Source organism: Octopus bimaculoides, chromosome 16 (assembly GCF_046866305.1).
Source record: "Octopus bimaculoides isolate indiv1 chromosome 16, ASM4686630v1, whole genome shotgun sequence".
NCBI lineage: Eukaryota > Metazoa > Mollusca > Cephalopoda > Octopoda > Octopodidae > Octopus > Octopus bimaculoides.
Window position 1 is genome coordinate 2,711,920 of NC_142943.1, and position 24,974 is coordinate 2,736,893.

General features: G+C 32.3%; 1 protein-coding gene across 36 annotated transcripts in view; it reads left to right on the forward strand.

The window, feature by feature from the left end:
* Positions 1 to 24,974, forward strand: part of LOC106878639 (thrombospondin type-1 domain-containing protein 7A) — a 1,055,067-nt gene that overhangs the window by 864,625 nt on the left and 165,468 nt on the right. For all 36 annotated transcript variants that reach the window (XR_008265800.2, XR_016244537.1, XR_008265799.2 and 33 more), the window contains one exon: positions 15,523 to 15,629. Coding sequence is in view for 29 of the 36 variants with exons in the window: in XM_089364004.1 (XP_089220130.1) it covers positions 15,523 to 15,629 (107 nt within the window). In the remaining 7 variants the exon portion in view is untranslated. The remainder of the gene's footprint in view (positions 1 to 15,522; positions 15,630 to 24,974) is intronic.

Genomic DNA, 24,974 nt, shown 5'->3' on the forward strand with positions numbered 1-24,974 from the left:
AATAAAAATAAAATTCATAGCTTCGCTGTTTGCATTTATTCACATTTATGCATTTATGCATTATACTTACAGATATAGACACTAAGGAAATTAAGTTTGTAAATAATGATGTTTTCCCAAATTTGATTTTAAGTTCTATATTTCCTCTCTCTTTCCATGTGTGTGTGTGTGTGTGTGTGTGTGTGATCTTTGGGTTTTCAGCTGAATGCTTAGATTGTTTACGAAGACTTCCCCTCCTCAATCTTGCTTATTTGATGAGGAATCTCACTTTACTGAATACATATTTAGATAGTTTTATTATCATTTCGTATATTTTATCTGCAATATCTTGTAGTTAAGTTACTCTAATATATTGGGAATTCATTTCATCTGGATTCCTCAGTGGTAAGAATTCTTTAGATCTGAGATCTCTATAAAAATATACACAGGTAATTATCTTTAAAATTTTGCCAAGTTAACTGAATGTAGATTCATATAAACACAAACACACACACACATGCATGTACATATATACATACTATCCCTATCTTCTTTAGTACCGGTGTCATGATAAAATGCATCCATTACACTCCGTTAGGTGCAGCATTAGGATGATTCTTTAGGTTTCTTAAAGCATGACATCATTAGAACTGTGAAGTGACTACTACTGGGAAAGGCAAATGAAACTTGCAAGTGAAATGTGGCTCCTCCACTTGTCTAGTGAAACAGAAGGGACCTATTCAACCCATTCCAGCATGGAAAGCAAGCAAAAGACAATGAGGGCAATGATGATGATGATGATGAGGAGGATATTCTGTGTGTGTGTGTGTACATGCAGACAGCTAAAATATACTTAATACCATATATACACAAAACTACTCTTCACAGTGTACACATAACATTTCAATGTTTTGTACTTAAAATAATAAATGTGACCATTGTGCCATGATTACAAATCACTCAACATATCGAAGATTTCGCATCAACATTGGCTCCATACTAGTTTATGGAGACGTTTTGCGTCATTTTCCACAATTCTCTACTTTCACTTTCACTTCATTATACAACCACTCATCACCCACCTCAATGGAAAATGTTATGTGGAATTGATTTGGCTACAAACTGACACCATTCAATTTAATACTAAAGACATTCCACTAAGATCAACAAAATAATGCTTGGAACCCAAAAGGGTCAACTTGATGTTTGACTTTCTATTTTCTTTCCAATACTTCAATCAATAACTACTTCAATTGCTTTTGGTTGAGTTTGAACTAAACATTAAACATTGTATATTAAATATAAAATTTCTGAACTCATTTAGAAGATAAACAAATGAAATAAATTTGTGTCTTAAGAACAAAAAAAGTCTTCTTTAAAGTTCCCAACCCTAACCATCAGAACTCACCCTTTCCTTAAGAATATATTTTATTTAACAAATTGTAATGAATCATAATTTGTCAATATTCATCACAAATAGCTCCCTCAGATTCTATTGTTTTCTCATCTAAAATATATACACATTGTTTTTTGTTGTGTGTTTTTAGAATAATTCCAAACAAGTTGTGAAGTGAAATAATGCTATTTTACGGGAGAAAAATAATTTCATTTATTTTAAAACCTAACAGAATATTAGCAACCAAATTTAACTTAATCTTCAAATACATTTAAAAATTAACTACTTTATCATCATACAATTAATACAATTTTATTAGTTGCTGTTATTCTTAATAATAATAATAAAAATAATAAAAATCTACTACCCATTTGTAAAACATCAAATTTTATATTTAATTTTATGAAAGCCATTACAATGGTTTATATTAATATTGCATATTTTGATACAAGTATCACCTGAGCATTTCAACAACATGTAGTAATTTGGAAGAAAGTAATTAATTCAGAATTTATACAATATTTATTTACATTTTCTTTGTAATAATGCTGTAAATTGCTATAAACAATGGTTGGGTATTTTACAAGTTTTAAATTTATGAGCATTATTGAATTGATGGAGCATTATTGAATTTATGAGCATTATTGAATTGATGGAGCATCAAGTGAATGCTTTCAGCTGCCATATTCATGCATCTTCCTCGTTCACTAGATTAACGAAGACAAAAAGATTTTTTAAATGCAAGGAAAATGCCATAACATTTTGAATACTAAAATATGTAATAGTTACAACAAGAAAGTTTGTACTTCCTTGTTGATCTGATATTGTTTTGTTTGCGAATGTTGTTTGAATTATTCCTAATGGATTTTCTAAAAGTAAAAACTTCACCCATTATCTACTCTCAATAAAATATTTAAATATTTCAACCATGAATAATCATTATCTGCTGTGAATGATTTGATTGTAATTATGTATGTAATTGCATAATGGACAAATTTACTGGAAATTGGTTCAAAATTATGTTAAACCCTGAGGTTAACAAAATTAAATGAATCTGAGGATAATATTTTTCTGTTACAGTTGAGTGAATATTATAAAGAAAGTCATAAATTAATAGAAAACATACTCTGGTAAAATATTTGTCACCAGAAAGATTAAAATAATATTATCATCATATTTACCTCACTCCATAATTCTAATTAGCATTATAATTCTCACTACATTAAATAAAGTTATACTATTGTAACTTTTGTTTGTCATGCAGATGGCATCCCCGAGTACATTTTTCTTCAAAATATGCTAATTTATTTCACCTAGTCATGTACAATAATATATTAAGGAGGCTTTACAAGGATCTTGTATTTCTAACTACAATCTATGCTGCTGAAATATGGATCCTGAAAGCTAGAGATATTTGCAGACTACAGTGTGAGGCTACCAGTGTATACTAGGGATATGAAGTGTAGAACTATTTCAATAAGAAAATCTTTACACATGATATAACATAGAAACAAAATATATATATTGGAAGATGTGGCACAAGACTGATTAGAAATGGGAAGCAGTGAAATGTGGGAGATAAAGGAGTACATTTACTTAGGGCACACAGTCAATAGGCACTGAGATATGGATGCTGAAATCTCAAAGAGAATAAAGGCAGGATGGAAGGCATTTAAGTCAATAAAGGATGTGCTTCCAAATGAAAGCTAGACAATGCCATACGTGCCAGACTCTTCAATAGCACCATTGTCAATAGCACCTATGCTCTTATACACAAATGAGACATGGGCTACTATGAAGTGGATAGAATATCAATCGGCTATGATGCGAAGGGCCATGAAAAGACCCATGCTAGGAATAGCATTACCAGAGCACATTAGAAATACGATAATTCGGGAATAGAACAATGTCATCACAGAGTATCGGGAGTGTAAGTTCCACTAAGCTGGACCTGTCACAAGGTTCACAGACAACAGGTGGACCTGTTCAGTTGCCAGGTGGTATCCAAAATATCAGAAAAGACCAATTGGAAGGCCTCCATGACAATGGGAAGAACAATCTGACCGAGTGATTTTGGTCAAGATGGAAATGAATGGTGAGATCAAAACAAAATTGGAAGCGCACTGTGACCAGTGATGTGAAGCGGGATCTGATGGTCTGGTCGATATTGTGACACTGCAATGATATAACACTACCATATTAATAAGGAGGAGAGGACCAAAATAGTTTGTCCAAGCCACCTTATAAGTACCAAATGGTTCTGGTATTTTGCTAATACTTTCTGAAATGAAGACCACATAATGCAATACCTAAAAGATGGACATTTCAAATTTATGAACATACTGGATTACCACGTCCAACAGTAAAAGGCAGAGCATCAAACTAAAAAAGGCAGCGCTATATATCTTCCATTCAGCTTGCCTATATATGTTAAAGTGTGTGTGTGTGAGAGAGAAAGAGAGAGATTGTATCAGTTGAAGATGAGATACAGTCTGATCTAAAGAGTTAAAATAACTCTTTAGATATAATCTGATCTAAAGAGTCAAAATAACTGATTCAATTCTCGCAGATAAATATATATTTTTCTAGCATATTAGAATTAAAAAAACAGTTCAGTTCTGGTGAATCCAGCCATCTCAGCTCAGAGGTGAGAGGTCTAATTATAGTAGAGATTGAACATTCAGTATATATAAGAATACAAATCATGAGGTACCCATAGAGTAACGATCCATAATAACACTGTTATTAATGTGATCAATGTTTTTACTATTGTAAAAATTAATGTATTTTATATTTTACTGTCAATCTTTTTAGTTAAAAAATGTTTGTTATCTTGTTTTTGGTTTAAGATTCTCAATAAGTTACTTCAAATAATTACTATTTTACCTAATGATTTATAGTTTATTAATATTAGAAGAAGGTACATAACTCATGTTGCACATTTACATCTATCATGTCAGTTAATCAGTTTCGGTTTCTTTTGAAATACTAGTTAGAGCTGCAGTACGCACTTTCTTTCTCTTTTTATTTTTACTTTTATTCTTTGTAAGTAAGATAACAAAATACCAAGTTAAAAAATATTTATGACTATATTGCATCTCATAATTCAAACCATTTTGGCAGATTTATCTTCTTGCAACATTTCAATAGTATTTTATACCACAGCAAGCAATATCTGTTGAAAGATCTCTTTCAACTACTATCAATATATTTCTACTAATAACACACTTATTATACTTATTATTTATGTCTCACAAGATTTTTAAATAAAAATCTACTTAAAACGTTATATCAATCTTGTGCTTGTCAAATGAATTAACATATAGCCAAAAACTGAGCAATCATGAAACGTGTGTGTGTGTGTGCGTGCATGTGTGTGTACTCATATGCAAAGATATATGTTATGTGTATGTGTGTGCGTGTATGGTTGCATAGTTGGGAAGTTTGCTTTGTGAACACATGGCCTTGTGTTCAATCCCATGTGCAGATTTTGTTTGTAGCTTCAGGTTAATCAATACCTTGTGAGGGGAATTTGCTAGAAGAAAACAGTGTCGAAGCCCATTTGTGTGTGTGTGTGTGTGTGTGTGTGAGCATCAAACTAATACACGTGCTTGTTGTTCAAACACCTGTCTTTGTCTTTTGATTTTCTATAAATTTCAACTATATATATATATATATATATATATATATATTATATATATATATATATATATATATATATATATATATATATATATATATATATATATATATATATATATATATATATATATATATATGTATATATATATATATTTCTGTGTGTGTGGAGAATGGCGCATACTGTATATATATATATATATATCATCATCATCGTTTAACGTCCGCTTTCCATGCTAGCATACACATATATATTTACCCCCCCCACACACACACACACAGAGTATCTTCATTGACTGGCACAGCCATTCACTGGGCTGCTATTTCAGGTACTCCAGCAACCAGTAATTACCACTGGTCCTGGCTCTCTGCCACATGCAGAAGAGCCATTGCTAAAGCCTGCTCATTGATTGATGTTTTCAGATCAGGATTTTCTTTGATGCCTAGTCTTTTTTTATCCTCTTTCATCTGTTCCCTGGAGAACAGTTTTGTACAAGGAGTCATGTTGGGACATGTATGTATGTATTTACACACACACACACACACACACACACACATCATACACATGTAATGTACACATACATACCAACTCAGTCATGGGTAAATAACAACCTTGATGTAGTGGTTTTCTGTCAAAACTATTTAATGATGGCATTGAATAAAAATTTCCAGACTGAATCACTTGCTAACGACTGGTCAAATTTAGAGTTTTGATGGCATTCCTTCTTAAAAATCATTCATGTGTAAACTTGTAAAGAAATCAGTTATAATAATTGTGATATGAAAATTAATACCCAAGGAAATAACCTACATTAGAAATTTCGCTTTAGTGAACAGTTTGCTTGAAAAATTTCACATCTTTTTTAACCTCTGACACTAAATCCAGTATAATGATCAAAGTATATTGTTCTTCACTTTCTTAAGTCTCCATGATAAATTATTAACATTTTATATTTGTGTTTTAGATTTGCAATTATGTGACAGTGAAAAACATTTTTAGCAACTACTGCAACTATGCTATGAAAGTGACCACCAAAACATATACGAAATTGTGCATTGTCATCATATTTGATGATTTGTTATTGGAGAATGATTAGATTCATAACTAAGTTCAAGGCTAATATTATGAGGGACATGGCCCATAGCTGAATTAAAACAAACTCAGTATTATTTCTATTTATGTTATTGAATTTTGTGATAAAAACCTAACATCATTCCATTGAATGTTGCCAAATGAATTTATATACTATAGCTCAACTTGCTAGAAACAGAAACCAAATCTCCCCCACATCACACCCTGCTGCTATAAAAATAAAACTGTAAGGTGTGGTGCAAAATAGAGATTAAAGAATTAGTAGGAATAATGTTTTTTTGAGCCATTTTCATTTTTTGATAAAATTTGTTGTTTTTCCATAGTTTACACTTGCATTGTCAGCAACAATTTATGCAGACACTTTCTTCTGATCCAAGCTTGATGCCTCTAATTTACTCAGCAGTGTATGAGAACACTTTAATCAGACCCAAACATGTCATCTCTTGTCTACCAAGCACCTAATGTGTTACTCTCTCAGATTATTCATTGTTTTTGCCATTGAGGCCAAATAATACATGTTGCAGTCCTTTCTTAAAATGAAAATATCTCAACAGAACTGAACATCACTTTGTGGCAACTTTGAAGCATCAGTTGTAGGAAATGGCAAACCATTTTCTTTGATGTACACCACATGATTTTGAACAGAATATGACACTAAAATATTTTTCCCACAGAGCTTTTGTTTTAACTTTCCAGAATTACAAATTTCAACAGCAATGACTCACTGTAAATATTTCTTTTGTCAACTTTTACTCCACAACCAACACTTTTATATGAATGATGCCACACTTTACATGGTTGTGCTTCCAAGATTTTGTCATTTTCATAGAATTAAGGAGAAAAATGACGATCACAGTGTGCTGGCAATATGAGTTATCTGTAATAATACGTCATTCAACTGCACTTTCTTCTTTTATTACTAATTTCTGTATGACAAAAGCATAGTGTAAAAGGAAAAAAAAAAAAAAAAAGATTGGTGTCTTTTCTGTTTTTAGCAATAAATCTAAATCTTTGGACCATTCATGACTAAATGCTTTTCATTTTAGCAATACTTTAGGGGCTACAAACAAGAACAGAACAACAAAAAAAAAAAAACACTTTCCACTGTAGGCAGAGATTACAATTTAGAAGAAAAAAAGAGAAATAAAAAGAAAAAAGACCCCAATCATATAACTGGCAATCATGTCTTAGCTAAGTTTTTATAAAGCTATTATTAATTATTATTATTGGGTGACAAGGTGGCAGAATCATTAACATGTAGGACGAAATGCGTAGTGGTATTTTGCCTATTGCTATGTTCAGAGTTCAAATTCCACCAAGGTTGACTTTGCCTCTCCTCTTTTCAGGGTCAATAAAATAAGTATCAGTTGGGTATTGTAATCGACTATCCCCCCTACCCACAAAATTTCAGGCCTTGTGCTTATAGTAGAAAGGATTATTATTATTATTATTTTCATTAGCATCTTCTTTCAATTCCGTTTCCATTTCTTGCCGAGTGTCTTCCTGACACCTAGGGCACTGTATATATTGGTAGGCCATTAAAACAAGCACACCAGTTCAAATTCCACTTTTCATCATTTTGAGGTCAATAAATAAAGTACCAGTTGCATACTGGGGTCATTCTAATCAATTGGCCTCCTCCCCCAAAATTTCAGGCCTTGTATCCATAGTAGAAAGGATTATCATTTAAGGTGGTAAGCTGGCAGAATAATTAGTAGCACACTGGGTGTAATGCCTAGCGGTATTTCGTTATTATTTTGTTTTTGTTTTTTTTTTGTAAGATCTTAAAAAGTGAGATTGTTCAAAAGTCAGACTCTCACGTTTAGGCCAGATGATCCGTCATCATCGTTAGTCGTTTATATATGCTTTTTTTTGACAGATATGTGTTAATGTGATTTAGAGCTGGATGCCCTTTTCTGTTACTATCTCTCTTAATTCTCTCTTATATACAGATGTGATGCAACTATTCTAAGCCAAGATGTCCAAATACCCTATGAATTTTCTATAAAACCAGAAACTCATTACATTTTATAGTTATCCTCTTTCCTTCTTTTCATCATTTTCATATTCATTTCAGGGTTTTTATTTCTATTTCAATGGAATCTAATTTAAATTTATTTTTCCAAACATTTTCAAAAATATCGTAATGATGTTACTTAGAAAGTAGCGTCTACACCATTTTCCAAATAGAATAAAAATCATCAAATCCTATTTCTCATGAAATGAAAATAATGTGTCTTGAAAAGGAAATTTGTGTATATCAAATGAACTCTTGAAATATTAACCTTGTAAAGAGTTTCAAGAATATGGCATTTGCTAAGTTTCTTGGAGTTTTCATATTATTTTATACTTGGTTATGGAATGCATTTCATTTAGTTTGCATCTTTTCACTGATACAGTGATTGCATGTTAAAAATATATTCAGTGCTCATTAAGAAATATAGCCAGACTATCTAGTTTGGTGTGAAGCAAAGAATTTTCTCTGAAGAATATTTCTATGGGTTGGCTGGTGAGTTTCTAAATTTGTTTAATTGGTTTTATCCCTCTACGCTGTGAATATGTCAATATTTTAGTTTAGAGTTTAGTTGAAACCAGAGAAAAATACCAAACATATCTAGAATAGTCTTGAACAAATTCTCTTTTCCCTCTGAAGAAGTAATGTATATGAAAGGGAACTTCAGGCTGTATTCAAACTTTTCATAAGTGAATAAAGCCATATCTTGACAATGTGAGATATAACTATGATAAATGATATTACATATAATATATGAGATTTATATGCAAGCAATCATCAATGTATTTCATAAGGTATATCAATTTGTCTGTGCAATTCCATCATTGGGGTGGATTCTTAAGTAGATTTGCTATGTTGAAGACATGGACCAAATTTGACTTATAATTGTGTTTATTTGTTTAGTTAACGATTGCTGGTTTATTTTATATACAGCAAACGGAATACATTTTCTAGATTACTGACCAAAATGATTGCTAAGCAAGGTGGTGAAGTGGTTAGGGAGAGACATAATTTATTCAGTCATCCTGTCATTTAAATCATATTTGGGAGACATGTTCTATTGATGTGGTTTGTGTTTTCTGAAAAATAATCTCAGTTGTTAGTGTTCAGAGGGTCATGTTCAACCAGAGAGAAGTAAGGAAACACTGATGGAAATTTAGTCGCTAAACGCTGGATTGCAGGAACCACAAATCATCGTATAATTAATTAAGCTTAAGGACTCAAGAAAAAAAGAAAAGCTATTGAAAAACCAACACAGCTTCAGCTAATACGGGTTCGCTGACTTAATAAATGTGATGTAAATTTCAACAGTCACTTTCTCCTTTGATAGCATAGATGTGTAAGGTATATTACAGGGTCATAATAGAGTACCCTTTAAAATCAGTATGTTTTAGTTTCACATATTGATTGAGGTCTTAATTTGAAATATTCAACATCAAATTATTTTAACTATTTTCCTGTAGAAATACATTACAGCATATTTTGAAATTATGTGGTCTTCTGAACAGATTGTGATAATCCCAACAAAATCGTTGCTCTATAGTGAACATTTCAAGCATAAGACTTGAAACTTAGATTGGACATTTGCACCTGGTAACTTGCTCTGTCACTTGTTTCCCAGTATCTTTGTATGTTCTGTATTCTGTTGTGGTTCTGGAACCAGACCATTACTTCATTGTCATAGAAGTAAAAGAGAAAACATATACAGGTAAACAAGGATTATTTTCTGAACTCCAGTGAAATCCTTTCATCTCTTGTAATTCACAAAGATGCTGTATGACCAGGTGGGTAACAAAGCTTCACTGCAGCGTTTTATGACATATAATTCATCAGGACTGCAGAAAGATTCCCAGGTTTTGGCTGGTGACTGATTTCACTTGTTTGCAGAGTGTGTATGCATATATATATATATATATATATATATATATATATATATATATATATATATATATATATGTACACTCTCTACAGTGGCTGGCATTAGGAAGGGCATCCAGCTATAGAAACTATGCTAAAACAGATGAATGGAACCTGGTGCAGCCCTCCAGCCTTGTCAGTTTCTGTCAAACCATGTCAGTTTGTATCGGTATACCAGTATGGAAAATGGACATATGATCTCCCCCTCTCCCTCCCTCTCACACTTTGTCATATATAAATATATGTACATAAGAAATCTTAATTTCTTAATTCTCATAGAGTTCTAGGAGTTAAGAGAAGACAGGCCAAATTTGACAAATATTTTGATTTATCTACCAGGTTATTTTATTTCTTCTGCTGAATGTGTATCGACAGCATGGATGAATGACAGAGCATAAATATACTGAGAGAGAAACTGTGTATGAAATGTGTTTGCCACAGTATAAAGTGGTATATAGGTATATGATGTCTATAAAGTGTTGTTCTTAGTTGAAAAGTGCAATGCCAACAGAAGGAATGTATGGAAGAGAAAAGGACAGCAGTGAGTGGATTGGTGTCCGTGTGACATCTCAAAGAAATGATACAGTGTCTGTCCACAAGTAGACAGACACAATGTCAAAATGATGATATTGATGATGATAATGTTTGTTAATTTTTTAACCCTTTTGTTACTGTATTTATTTTGAGATGCTCCGTGTTTCTTTCAATTACTTTAAATATAACAAAGAATTTAGCAAAATAACTTAGTTATCATTCAGCTAGTGTTAAGAACATAAATTGCGACTAAGGTTTGGTGGAAGATTTTAATTCAAAACGTATGAAAACAAGACATTTGTACTACAGAGCCAGAGGCAGTTTCAACCGGAGACACAAAGTTCTTACTTTGCCTAAAAAACAAAGTAAGAATGATTATTCTATCAAGCTACCTGCCGATCTACACTGAATTCCATAGAGAAGGATTGAATTTGGAGAGTAAATATTGAGTACACTTGGCCTCTGCCTGGGAATCAAACGTTTCAAGAGGTGACTGTCTCAAAGGGTTGAATTCTTTTCACTGAATTTACACGAGATGTTCTCATCAACTGTCTGGTTAAATTCCACAGAAATTTTTCTCTCTTTTGTTTTTACTCTTTTACATGTAGTCTATATGTAAAGTGTTTTTCAAATTCTAAAAACATCATGTTTTTAGGAAGTTGAGACTTTTAAACAAGGATAGGTATAGAATATTATATCTGTCATTTAATTCACACTCTTGTATATTTTTATGTAGAGTTGCATGTGTGTATGTGAATCTGTGTATGTGTGTTTGTGGATGTTTGTTGATAGGTTCAGCAATTGAAAGCACTTCGAAAAATTATTCAAAGCTCCCAAAAGTATGAAGCATACTTTTGGGAGCAATGAATATTTTTAAATGCACACACACACACACAAATAAAGGTAGAATGTGAGGTACTGTAAATCTGTAGGATTAAGAAGTTTTTCTCACATCCACAGGATTCAGGGCTCAACCCCACAACATGGCATTTTGGACAAATGTCAGTTTGTTTAGCCTTGGTTTGACCCAAAGATTATTAATATAAACCTGGGTAGGCAGAAATTGTATAGAAGACCATCAGATGGATTGCTCCTTTACCTCAGAAGATACAGTGTCACCATGCACCGAGACACATTGATTCTACCCTGAGTACACATGTCATGGAATGCTCAACCACTTACACGTTAATTCAGGAGGAGGTAACTGAGTTTATTGAACAATTGGGTCCTCATCAGTGAATGATGAAGATCCACCGCCATATATGCAAATACATACATCCTGTACACACACACACACACACACACACACACTCTCTTTGTATTAAAGAAGCCAGTTTGTTTTTGCTTCTGAATATCTGGGGTGGTGGTCATGTTTCCATGTCTTGCAAATCTTTAAGCAACGTGTGAGGCTAAGTCAAACTATTCATAAATACAACTCCAATTATATTTGTTGAGTGCAATTTGCGTTCAGTTGTTGACTTACTAATATGTGCATGTGTGTATATAGATAGATAAACAGATATAGGCATATACATACATATATTTAGGCCTCATAATGGAATAATATTCAGCTAGTAAAGGGAGATTATCAGCAGCAGTATTCTGGGACTGTTAACTGTGTCCAGTGACACTGCTGGATGTTGCCACAAAATGAATGCTGCCTACAACTTTCAGTTCAATGCAAACTTTTCACATTATTCTCCTCTCTATGGTGGTTACAAAATGAGTGAACACAATAACCACTCAACAACAGAATGAAGCCAAATCAATAGCCTGGATATACCCAATAAATGCAGTTGTGAGGAATTATCCCATGGTTACTCAGCTACATTTCATTATAACATCAGAAACACACATATATACACACACATGCTAATTTTCTTGAATAGAATACAAAGACTATGAAAGAAGGAAGCTGTGGGTGTTGATAGACCATGCTTCTTAAATAACAAAAGCAGGAAGTTTTGAAGACAGATGCATGTAAAAGAATATTTGATGTTGTTATAAAATATGATAAAATGTTTAATCATACATTAAATTTAAGATTTGTTATATCAGTTTTGTGCAGACTGCAGGTGTTTAAATAAGGAATCAACTAAGAACTCCCAGGCAATTTTGTAAAAAAAGAAAAAAAGATTTTTCCATCACAATGATTTCCAACTTTACTGAAATGTTCACTGTTGTTGAATTGTTGGCTTGAAGCTAGGTAAAAATATTCTATAGTTATTTAAGAAATTTAGTCAGTGGAATTTAAATTTAAATTATTCAGATAAAGTTATATACTTGTATTTCTTTATATAGCAGAATGAATAATAAAATGGTGTTTCAGAATAAGACCAGATTTCATGTCCAATTCCTCATGCTATAATAGATTGGAGAGAAAGAGAGAGTGTGTAAGACAGACAGACAGAGTGTGTGCACATTTACATGCGTGTGTGTGATCTTGTATTCCTTTTAGATTTCATTTAATAGTTAAATGTCGCAGTGTTTTATAACACAGAATAATTATTTGTTTACCATTAAAATTGGTTGGCTACTAATGGTCTCTGTACTGACAAATCAGATGGACAATATAAACAAAAGAGATGTATGTGATGTAGTTTGAGATGAAGTAGAGGTGGGGTACAGAATTGTTATCCAACATTGTTTATAGTTTTAAAAAGTAAGTGCTTTCATATACATGGCAACGACAAACATTTAAATGTAAAAATGTACTCAATACAAGTGGAGAGTCAAATACAGTTTGAAAAAGCCAGAAACTTGAGAGAACTTCAAAGTCAATGAAATTATAATAAATAAGGTCGTGTATATCAATGAGTATTGTGTGGATGATAGGTAGAGAGGATTGTGATGGAGAGTTTAATGTTATAAGAAAGAAGAGACAAGAAAAGAAAAAGTGATGTGCTTTGAAGAACTGTAGAAAAGAGTTCAAAGATTTGTAGTGAGAATAAAGAAAAAGGAAAGGAAGAGAAGGTAGTAAAGGTGTCAGGAAGGGTTGTAAGAGAACTTGAGGAAAACTAAAGTAAGTGGAAGCAAGTGAATAATGTCACCTTTATGGTAATTACTATAGTTAGATGTATGGAGGTTGTGTCTAGAAATATTCAATTGTTTTTCTCTATGATCTACATTTTCTTGTGTCTTTTTATTTAAGTTCCTTCCAGTATTCTCATAGAAGAAACTCAGCAAAATATCATCATTGTCTTCCGTAGAAGATTTCAATCCTTTTCTCATGCAATTCATATTATTTTGCAGTGTCTTCTTCCTTCAATACCTTCCACCATTTCAACTGCTTAGAAGAGGAAGACCTTGTGCAAATTTTTGTTCCCATTCTAAGTAGCAGACAACTCAAAACCCATATCAGCCCAATGAATGCAAGAAATAAAACTGAAAACTCATACAAACACTACAGCTAATAGAACTGTATGCCCAGTCAGCATGACCTCCCTCAACTTGCTGTCAAAACTTGGAACTATTATTATTCTACTATTAATGTTTAGAACCCAGCAGCATTTCCTAATTAGAAATGTACTTTGTTATTTCATAAATTCTACAAATCCCTTAAATATGATAAGTTATATAATTGTTAATTATTAATATTATAAAGCGTACATTTAATAAGTTGCATTTTTCACCTCAACTTCACCATTAATTAGATTTGTAAGACTGTATTAATGAAAATGCTTGATAAAAATCACTGAAAATACTTGCCACATTGCATTACCTAACGAAATATGAAATGTTTCTTTTATTAAATATATAGAATAATGGCACCAATTCTTTGTAGCAACAATTATAGTGTTCTAACTAAATACATTAAAAGTTGTCTCAACTTTGAACAATCTTTTTGGGTTCTCATATCTTTTAGTTTATCAATGGATTATCATTTGTGATTACAGTTAAGTGCAAAAAAAAAAAAAACCAACCCTTATGCTATTTATATTTCTTTCTATTTTTTCCCCATATAACTTCAATTTTTCTGACATTTACAATACAAAATAATTGTTGGTTTTAACACAAGGCACACTAAGACTGTATTCTTTTATATAAAATGACACTGAAAAAAATAGAATGAAATAAATGAATTTAAATATTATAAAGTTGAATGGGAAAATTATTTGATAATCTTTTTTTTGTTAAGCACACAGAACTAAGATAACATGTTATATTGTGATTGAGTGCTACAGTAGATGATATTATCATCACAATTCTTTTGAACTTAAACAGTAAACTTAACAGGCTTCAGTTCAAATGTTATTCATATTACTAAGTAATCATCAAAATTGTTTGCTTTGATAGCAAATTTTGTTTTGCTGTTCTAAAAATTGTTTAAATGATCGTCAGTTGTATCACCTCAAGTCTAATCATGAATAACCTTTCAGGATGTTGCAGAAGATAAATATTTCTTAGATTTTCTGATTTCTTTGTCAACTAAAACTGAGTGAGACGAATGATTTTGATGATGTTGTAAATCCAAAACCGCAGAATGTTTTAGTGAATACATTCAAAAGGATAAGACTAATTTTTATCATGTGGTGTCATTTAAGAAGCACCGAGTCCCCTCTGGGAGTGGTTAGTGTTAGGAAGGGCATCCAGCCATAAAAAACCCTGCCAAAACAGACACAGTAGCCTGGGGTAGTCTTCTACCCAGCCAGTTCCTGTCAAACAGTCCAACCCATGGAAGGCGGACATTAAATGATGATAATGCAGACATAGGCTCAACGAACAATATGTGACTGGTGCCATGTTATATAATACGGATCACACATTTAATTAATCAGAGAGGAATACAAATGATTAATCTATCCAAAGAATTTCATACTGAGCTTTCCGTTCGTTCAGCCATCATGAGCAAGGCTAAGTTGGAGCAATGTCCTCTGTATGTAATATTTATAATTAACAACATCCATTTCATTATCCTAACCATGTCTTTGTTTTTCTGCTTGGTTTTAGCTATCATTGGATTGTATCCGGATATGGTTTATGTAAACCTTCCTCTGTAACAACAAACTGTGGTCCTGGTCTGCAACAGCGCACAGTCATATGTGTAGAGGAAACTGGTGAGTACTGCCCTTTCATTACATCACAATAAATTTATTAAAAATACTCAATCAACCCAGATTCTTTTATCAATTATATTCTTATTAACAGCCATCAAATATGACTTAACTATGGGCCAACAAAGTGCCCTCTACATGATCATGTCACCTGCTAGAAACAGCAGCCAATTTCATTTCAAATCTTGTACAATCATCTTTACAAAATGGATACATATGATAATATACCCTTGGGTATAAATTTGATGGGATCATCATGGTTGCAACACTTTGCCTATAGATTTTCAGGATCAGAGCTGACCTGTGGTTAAACAACAACTACACCAGCAACATAGACAGGTCTTATAAACTATGACAAAAGATGAAATATAAGTGAATAACTTCCATATTTCATATTCAGCTTCTACCCACACACACATATACATATCTGCATGTGTAAATATACAAACAAAATATATATATATATATATATAAGTCAGTAAATAGTGGGGTTGTGTTAACCGCACGTGGAGAAATAATAGGAAAATGAAAAATAATAAGGCAGAATGCTAAACTGGAAGCATATTTTAATAAAGATTTCTAACCGGCTTTCGTTGCATAGCAAATTTTCAAGAAGAGGGAGAATGAAAATGTTTTTTACAAAGAAGTACAAAATGAAGAAAATGATATATAAAAAAAATAATATATAAAAAAATAAACATACCAATACATTATATTGTCTTTGAGCTTTTAAAGTTCAATGTGGATACTATTGAAGGCACACACACATATATATAGAGACAGAGAGAGATCCGTATCACACATATACACAACATCTGTATGTAGATCAGTTGTACACAGTTGCATACAATCATATACATATGTAAATATATGCATGTATAGGAATTCATAGCAGGCACATATATAACATCCTGATATACACAGTTATCTACAATGACATACATGTAATACATATAAATAAACATCTATATATATATATATATATATATATATATATATATATATATAATTTGTTTCTCTAGACTTGCTGATCTTAATCCCTGAGAAAGTTTACCAAAGTTCTCCATTACCTCGGGCCATTTTCTGAATCCATCTCAAGCATCTCTTCTCCTACCGTCTGTATTGATTATCATGTCGGTCACCTCTCTATTAAGTAGTTTCTATAACCTACCTATGTTCACCTGGTTGATTTGCACCTGGGTATTACTTAGATTTGACTTGTAACTTCAAAACAGCTATTTTCCCTCTCCCTTCTTTAAACTTTCTTTCTGTAACGATATGAAGTGTCAATACAAGTGTGGTACGTAAAGATTTTTATCTAAAAGCAAAATAACATTTTTCTCTTTCTTTCTGTATTTTTGCATTTCAAATGACTGGTAATTTTTTGTTGCTGCTTTGCTATTTTTTTTATGTATGTAGTCTTTTTAATTTCATCTTGCTACAACTTTTCTTTAGCAATGCATAACTAATATGCCAAACTAATTTCATACATGTCCCATCATGCAACAGGAATAAATTACACACACATACACACACACAAACTATAACTGTGCATGAGAATGTGTGTATTTACATAGATATAGGACAATAGCTATGTATATCGCAATGTAATTGTGTATGTAAATACAAAAGATATATGATAGGAGGTATGTATATGAATATATACTTGAGTATGAGGGCAAGTGAATGGATTTACATTTGTATATAAGAATAAGAACACACACATATGATTATATGTTTGTGTATTGGAGACATGTACATATGTATATAGATGCATGAGAGTGTGTATATGACTATATGATTGTGTAAGAAAACATCTTTATGTACAAAGATGTGCGTGTATATGATTATAATTCTGTATATGAAAACATCCAAATGTATACACATAGATTTATGAAAACAAATATGCATCTATGTGGAGAGCTAGCAGAGACATTAGAGCATTGAACAAAATGCTTTGTGATATCTGTTCTGGCTCTGTAAATTCTGAGTTCAAATCCCACCAATGTCAGTTTTGTCATTCATCCTTTCTGGTTCAATAAATAAAGCACCAGTCCACTACTGGAGTCAATTACACTTCTGTCTCTCTCTCTCTCTCTTTAAAAAATTGTTTGAATACAGACCTCGAGAGGGATGGGTTCTGACATGTTTAAAAGTACCCAATTCAAGTTCTTTGCCACAACAGTACCTACAATTCCATGAGGACTCAAAGACCAAAGAAAGATTATATATTATAAAATAGTGAACTTGATCAAGAGCAGGTTGACTTAATAAAACACATCACATTTAAAGCTAAATCCATGTGAGGAAATGAACAACTGAAAATCAACCAATCTTACTATGCTACCGCTGCTGGCAGTAAGCAATTGCTGCTACACATTTACTAACCGGTGGACTGATTCAATTGCCAGTTTCAATATTTTGAAGTCACAGTGCCTTCGAAAAGTTATGTACTACTAACCTTTAGCTTGCTATATGCTATCCTATGCAATTAACCATTTTTGCTCTCAAAAATAAATTTAATATATTCCAAAGTCCATTTTGAAATGAAATAAAAATGCCCCCTACTCACCGAATACTCAAGGACATTTATATAAATATCGTATTGATGCATACATTTTTCCTAATTGTTTCTCATTTAGCTAAAGTAATTAGTTTCTCTACTTCCAGTAACGTTTTTCTTGTCCTGCCAGGAAAATTAGAATAAACCTCTGTTTTCCAAGGAAGTTCCACAAAAGAACTGGAACCGTATTGTGATGATAGTTTCCATAGTTCACTCACAATATCTTTGTCTGTAGAATATGGTAATGGCACATGTAAATTAAAGCACAAAGGCACATCTGTTTGCATGTGTGTTTTGCTTGTGTGTGAATATTTGACTCCATGTGTCATCACCATTTGAACACAGGTAACATTTGTTTACAACTGTTGTAAGCAAGATGTCCCTACAGTTCAACAATTTCATCAGATGTGTGAAGATCAGGGGAGATAAACATATCTCAATTGAAAACCAGAAAAGGCATCAGTGATAGGAAGGACATTAAATATTGCCTCAATGTGCATTGTTCAACCCACGCCAGCAAGGAAAAAAAGAATGGACATGATGATGATGATGATGATGAGGAGGAGGAGGAGGAGTTGAAGTGGAAAGGAGAAAGAGGGAGGGGTAAGAGGGAGAGAAAGATTTCAGTGACATGAGAGGGTTAATGCTATGTTTATTTTTTGCATAATTAATTAGTAATGGCAACATTTCAAACAGTCATTTCACAACGCTAGCAACAGAATTCACTACAGACGAATTGATAATTTCAGAAAACATGTAAACATACCATTATTTGCATTCAAATCTAATTAGTTATAATGTTCTGAATCATCTAGTGATATCAATATAAACATTACTATATCTGGTTAATATTAAAGGCATTAGATTTTAGTTTCCGATTAACAGTTTGAGATTTCTTGAACTTTGCATTGTGATTTTCATTGCAATATTATGTTGTTTATCATTCTTGCTCACTACTTTATAATCCCCCAATAACTGCTTTGATATTTTCGTAAATAATAACATACTTTGTCAAGAATAAAATGGAATATTCCATTCTAGCTTATTCTCTGGATAAATGGTTTCTATTGATTACAGAAATTAACATGTCAACTGAATACGTCCAGAGTTTAATTAAATAAAGGTTGAGCAGTTGTAATAAATGACTGAGAGCCATTTGTCACTCCACGCCAGAAACATTCATAACGCTGTCATAGTAACGGTAGTATTACTAAAAGACAACAAACACACTCCATTTTGTTCCATTTATACTTCAGCTAAATTTTCTGTTATTCATGTATAACATGACAACATTTATTTCGACTTCGACAAGTAATATTTTGTCAATCCAGTCATTGTGTACAGCTAAAATAGTATAACCCCATCGTTATTTATACATTAACCAAGTCCATTCTGGATCAAACTATATTTATGGGAGGGGGGGGGGGGATTCAATATTGCAGTATATCACTGCATCCACCACTTGTCAGTATTTGCCTGGTTCAATCCTGGGCTAGCCTCTGAGAAGTGTCCCAGTCAATCCTCATCCGAAGAGTGTTTGACTGACCAATTCTGAAGAGCCAAAAGGACATCAAGAATATTGAAAGTGAAATAGAGAGACATTACAATAGCTGTTGTGGCATTATAGGTGGAATCAACAGACTTGGATAAAAAAATTCTTTTAAATGACAGAAACCTTGTTACTCTGAGGACAACTATCAAATTGACTCTATTCTTGAAATACCCATTATCTATCTGGGAGAAAATGCGATCAAATTAATTTTATCATGAATTAAGATGTTTTCTCACTTGTTAAATTAATGAAATATTCTAATGCAGAATACAAAAATCTTTAATTACTTAAAAAGTAAAACAGAAACATTTAAATGGTTCGATGTTCTAATTAACTGCAGTCTTAAGATAGATAATGGACTTCAAACTTTAAAAAAAAAACACACGACACCACTTGAAAACCATTCTCACTTTAAAAGCTTTCTTAATCATTTCAGATATAATTAAGAAATTATCAACAATAATAAACATTTGAAATGTTTTCTTCCCAGTTCTTGTTTTTATTTTTTATTTTATTTGAAATGATATTCAATTAATTGCTGAATAAGGTACTTGCTGTGGAGTTAATAAGTTTGGTGACAAAATGTCATCAATGAAATCTGAACCCATTGAAGATAACTTGTTCTTTATTCCTACAGAAATATTTAAGTAGATATAAAATGAAATTCTAATGCTATGATACAATTATATCTAAAGAGAAATTGATTCCACATACTTAACAAGGATTACTAAATATTGAACACACATAGTTAGATTACATCTGTTTTAATTGCATTGCCTAATTCATTAGTTGACACAGATTACTGCCAGTATAAATAGTTTCATATGGTGATTACATTTCTATATCATCAATAAATAATAATTTCTATGTCCAGGTCAAATTTTCTGTATTTCTCTGCTACATGTTCTATTGACCTAGGAGGGCAAAGTCAATCCTCATGAGATCTGAACAAAATATCAAAATTCAAGGCATTTTAATCTGGCACTCTACCATTTCTGCCCTCAAAATATTGATAAATAATAGAAACTCTGCGATAGTTATTGATTACTTTTATCTTTGTTTGAAAATTCTAGATCGCAACTATTTAGGTACATATTCATTTGCACCTGAGACCTTCCAGTACTAAGCATAATCACACACATATATACACACACACTTTTACACACATTCAAGTAAATAGAAGAAACTACAATCTCATACACATATACATACACATGTAGAGAACTAACAATAATCTTACACTCTCACTGACACATATAAAACTAATTCTTCCTCTCTACCCCTTCACACACACATATGCACAGAGAGAGAACTAACCATACTCTCTTACAGAACAAATCATACTATTTCCCTCATGCACACATTCCCACATGCACACATTCCCACATGCACACATTCCCACATACAGAACTAAAAACCTTATATACACAATCACAACATATAAAACTAACCATATACGTATACACAGCGCAAAAATACAGAACCAACATACACACACATAGAATTAGCCATGCACACACTGCATACACACACACATATGTAGAACTACACATTCACATGCAAAGAACAAACCACACGTACACAGAAGCACACATATAAAGAACTAACCATGCATACATATAGAACTATCTGCACACATACACATATTTAGAACTAGCCACACACATACACAACTAAGCAGAATTTTACTCATACAAAGCAAAATATATGAAACTGCCATCGGTTTTGATGATAGCAATTCAACAGGAGTAATTTATTCATTGAATCATAATGTAAATGGTCGAGTATACCACAGACACAATATAATTGTGTTGTGTTATAGGCTTTGACACAGTTTCTACTAATCTAATTCCCCACAAGGTTTGGATTTACTTGGGGCTATAGCAGAAGACATTCTCAAGGTGGATGGAACTGGGATGGAACTCAGCATTTCATGATTACAAAGTAACTTTCTAAATTATCTAACCATGTCTGCACCCCTGTCACATGCAACATATAATGTGTATGTTTGGATTTAGGTGTGGCTTAGTGGTCAAAAAACTTGATTCACAACCACAAGGTCTAGAGTTCAGGCTCAGTGTTGGTCACCTTAAGGAAATGTCTCCATCATAGCTTTTCCCACCAACCCATGAGCTGACCCAGGCCGTAAAAGGGAAAATGGAGAGATGGAAACTGTTGAATCCTATCTTCAATCGCTCATCCTACCTTGTCTCTCTCTCTCTCTTTCACACACACACATACACACACTGTATCACACTGCTTCTGTTTCAGTGTTATGCTGAGAGTGCATGTATGTTTGGAGTACTCAGTCATTTCACATAGCTGACTGATTATTCACTGAACTACTAAGTCAACAACTGAGCATCTATGTATTGAAATCAATGGTTCCAGGTTCACTTCAGGGTATTGTGAGCGAGTGTCTACCAATCCCCTGGTTGGATTTGGTAGACAGAAACTGAAAGAAGCCTGTCATGTGTGTGTGTGTGTGTATTTTGTGCTAGTCTTTGTCTTTCATCACTGTTTGATAACCAGTGTTGGTTTGTTTATGTTTCTGTAACCAAGCAGTTTGGCAAAAGCAACTGATAAATAAGTACCAGGCTTGAAAAAAAGTAAAAACAAAACAAGTACTAGGATTAACCAAACATTCAAGGTGATGTTCCAGCATAGCCACAATCCCATAATAGATTTAAGTATAAGATAAAAGGGGACATACACACGTGTCCACTTTTACACATACATACAAACATATATATATATATATACACTCATCATCGACAACATATATATATATATCCTCATCATCGACAACATATATATATATATATATATATATATATATATCCTCATCATCAACAACATATATATATATATATATATATATTTGTCTCCGTATTCTTTCTGTTGAAGAGCGTAGCTCGAAACGTCAAAGACTTTCCGTATTCCCGAGCGTCATACTAATATATACTTTTGTTATTTACACCACCTGTCCTCGTCTGTTGTTATTATTTGTATATTCTCCCATATATACATATATATATATATATATATATATATATATATATATATATATATATATATATATATATATCCTCATCATCGACAACATATATATATATATATATATATATATATATATATAAATATATATATAGCCTCATCAACAACAAACATTAAACAATGATGAGGATCACACACTCACTCTCCCATGCCATGGTTTCCAGTTAATATCTTTCTGTGAGTAGATGTCAGATGCACCAATATATTGGTGATCCACATGAAACAGATATACATTTAATAGCTAAGGGTGATGTCACGTGAGGTCATTACTACTTGTTGACTTTATTTTCTACAGTCACACTGCCATAACTCAGCCTGCTGCATATAGCAACCAAATATCTCGAAATTACAGTTAACCATTTGTTCAGCACAATATTTGAAATAAAAGTTGGGATGGGCATGGCTGGAATATCTTGGTTTATAGAACTGATTTGTAAATAGCAACCTAGGGCTAAACAACTGACAAAACTATCTGAAAAGCTGAATATTTTTTAAGATCCAGAACTGAGTGGAGCTGCTATGCTGTTAAACTTCATATCGTGTAAAAATTTTGAAATACTGAATGTGTATTTACAATGTGTGCAGCTGCGTATGTGTCTGCATAAATACATGCATACACACAGACCGGATGTTAATACATTGGAAAAAACTGTTTTCAAAGAAAGCATAGCTATCACTAAAAAAGAAGCAAACACTCTGATAAAACTTATTGAAATTAACTCAGACACACATTAAATTCTGCATTTCTGTATATAATCTCTAATATTGCTCTGTCTCTATCTATAATGCTTCAAACCAATGCTATCTTAACTATGAAATGAAACTGAAGACATAATTTTCTATGCACCTCAACATTATTTTATTTATAAAACAATTGACTGATAAAGTAAGGAAGGAAATTGAGACATAATTTATTATAAACACAACATTTACTCCTAAAACAATTAACTGATAAACTATAGAATGAAATTGAAGACATAACCAATAAAAGATACATTGACTTTATATTTATTTATTTGTAAGACAACTGACTGATAAACAAACATTTAGAAATTAAGCTCTGTGTGTGTGTGTGTGTGTGTTTGTGTGTATGCACACATGTCTATGTATATATATATATATGCATGTATAAATATATGTAGATATATATATTTATATGTATATATATATATATATATATATATATATATATATATATATATATATATATATATATATATATAAATAAAAACAAACAACACAAGAAGAAAAAAAACAACAATGTGAGGATGTGGTACATGCAAAGTATTAGCAGACTCTCAAGAACAGAAAGAAAGGTGATTTTACATTCCGAGCAAAGCTCTTTGCCAGAAACAGGAGACGGAGGAAAGTCCAAGCGAAAAGGAAGACAGGGAGAAAAAAAAAAGAAGCAATCCACATGTGGTTACTATATATATATATATATATATATATATATATATATATATATAAGCACACACATACACACAAAAATATATGCATATAGGCACAGCATGAGTTTGTAGTTGAGAAGTTTGCTTCCCAGCCATGTGAACTCAAGTTTAGTCCCACCATGCAACACCTTTAGTGTCTTCTACTACTCCTACTATAGCCCCAGGCTGACCAATGTTCTGAGAATGGATTTGGAAGAGAGAAATTAAAAAAATCCCTTTTAATGCATTCTTTTCCCAATTAAGGTAGAGACCCAATGCAACGGATCACCTCTTCTCTACATGGTATACAAAGTTAAGCTCATTAATTTGAGTGAGCGCACACACACACACACACACACAATAGATCCTCATATATATTATATATATATTTTTATGTGTGTGCAACCATGCACACATGTATGCATTATTAATTTTCCCGTTATTCTGGTGTTAACAAGAATTACATGACTGTTGATTAAGTTTCATAACTATGTCACTTAGACTTTGATTTCATCTCCCCTTCTCTTTTATTATTTCATAGTTGACAGCTTACATTGAGTACTGTTTGCTATAACATAACAGTATAGGAGAGATACAATGAGAAATATATGCATATTAAGCTCCTAGTATCTACAAGTAGAGTCATCTGTTATGTAAAAAAAAAGAAAGAAAAAAAGATATACACTCAAGAGATAGTGTAGGTAATTTTGTATTGGTTATATGTATGGTTACTACGATAAGGCAAT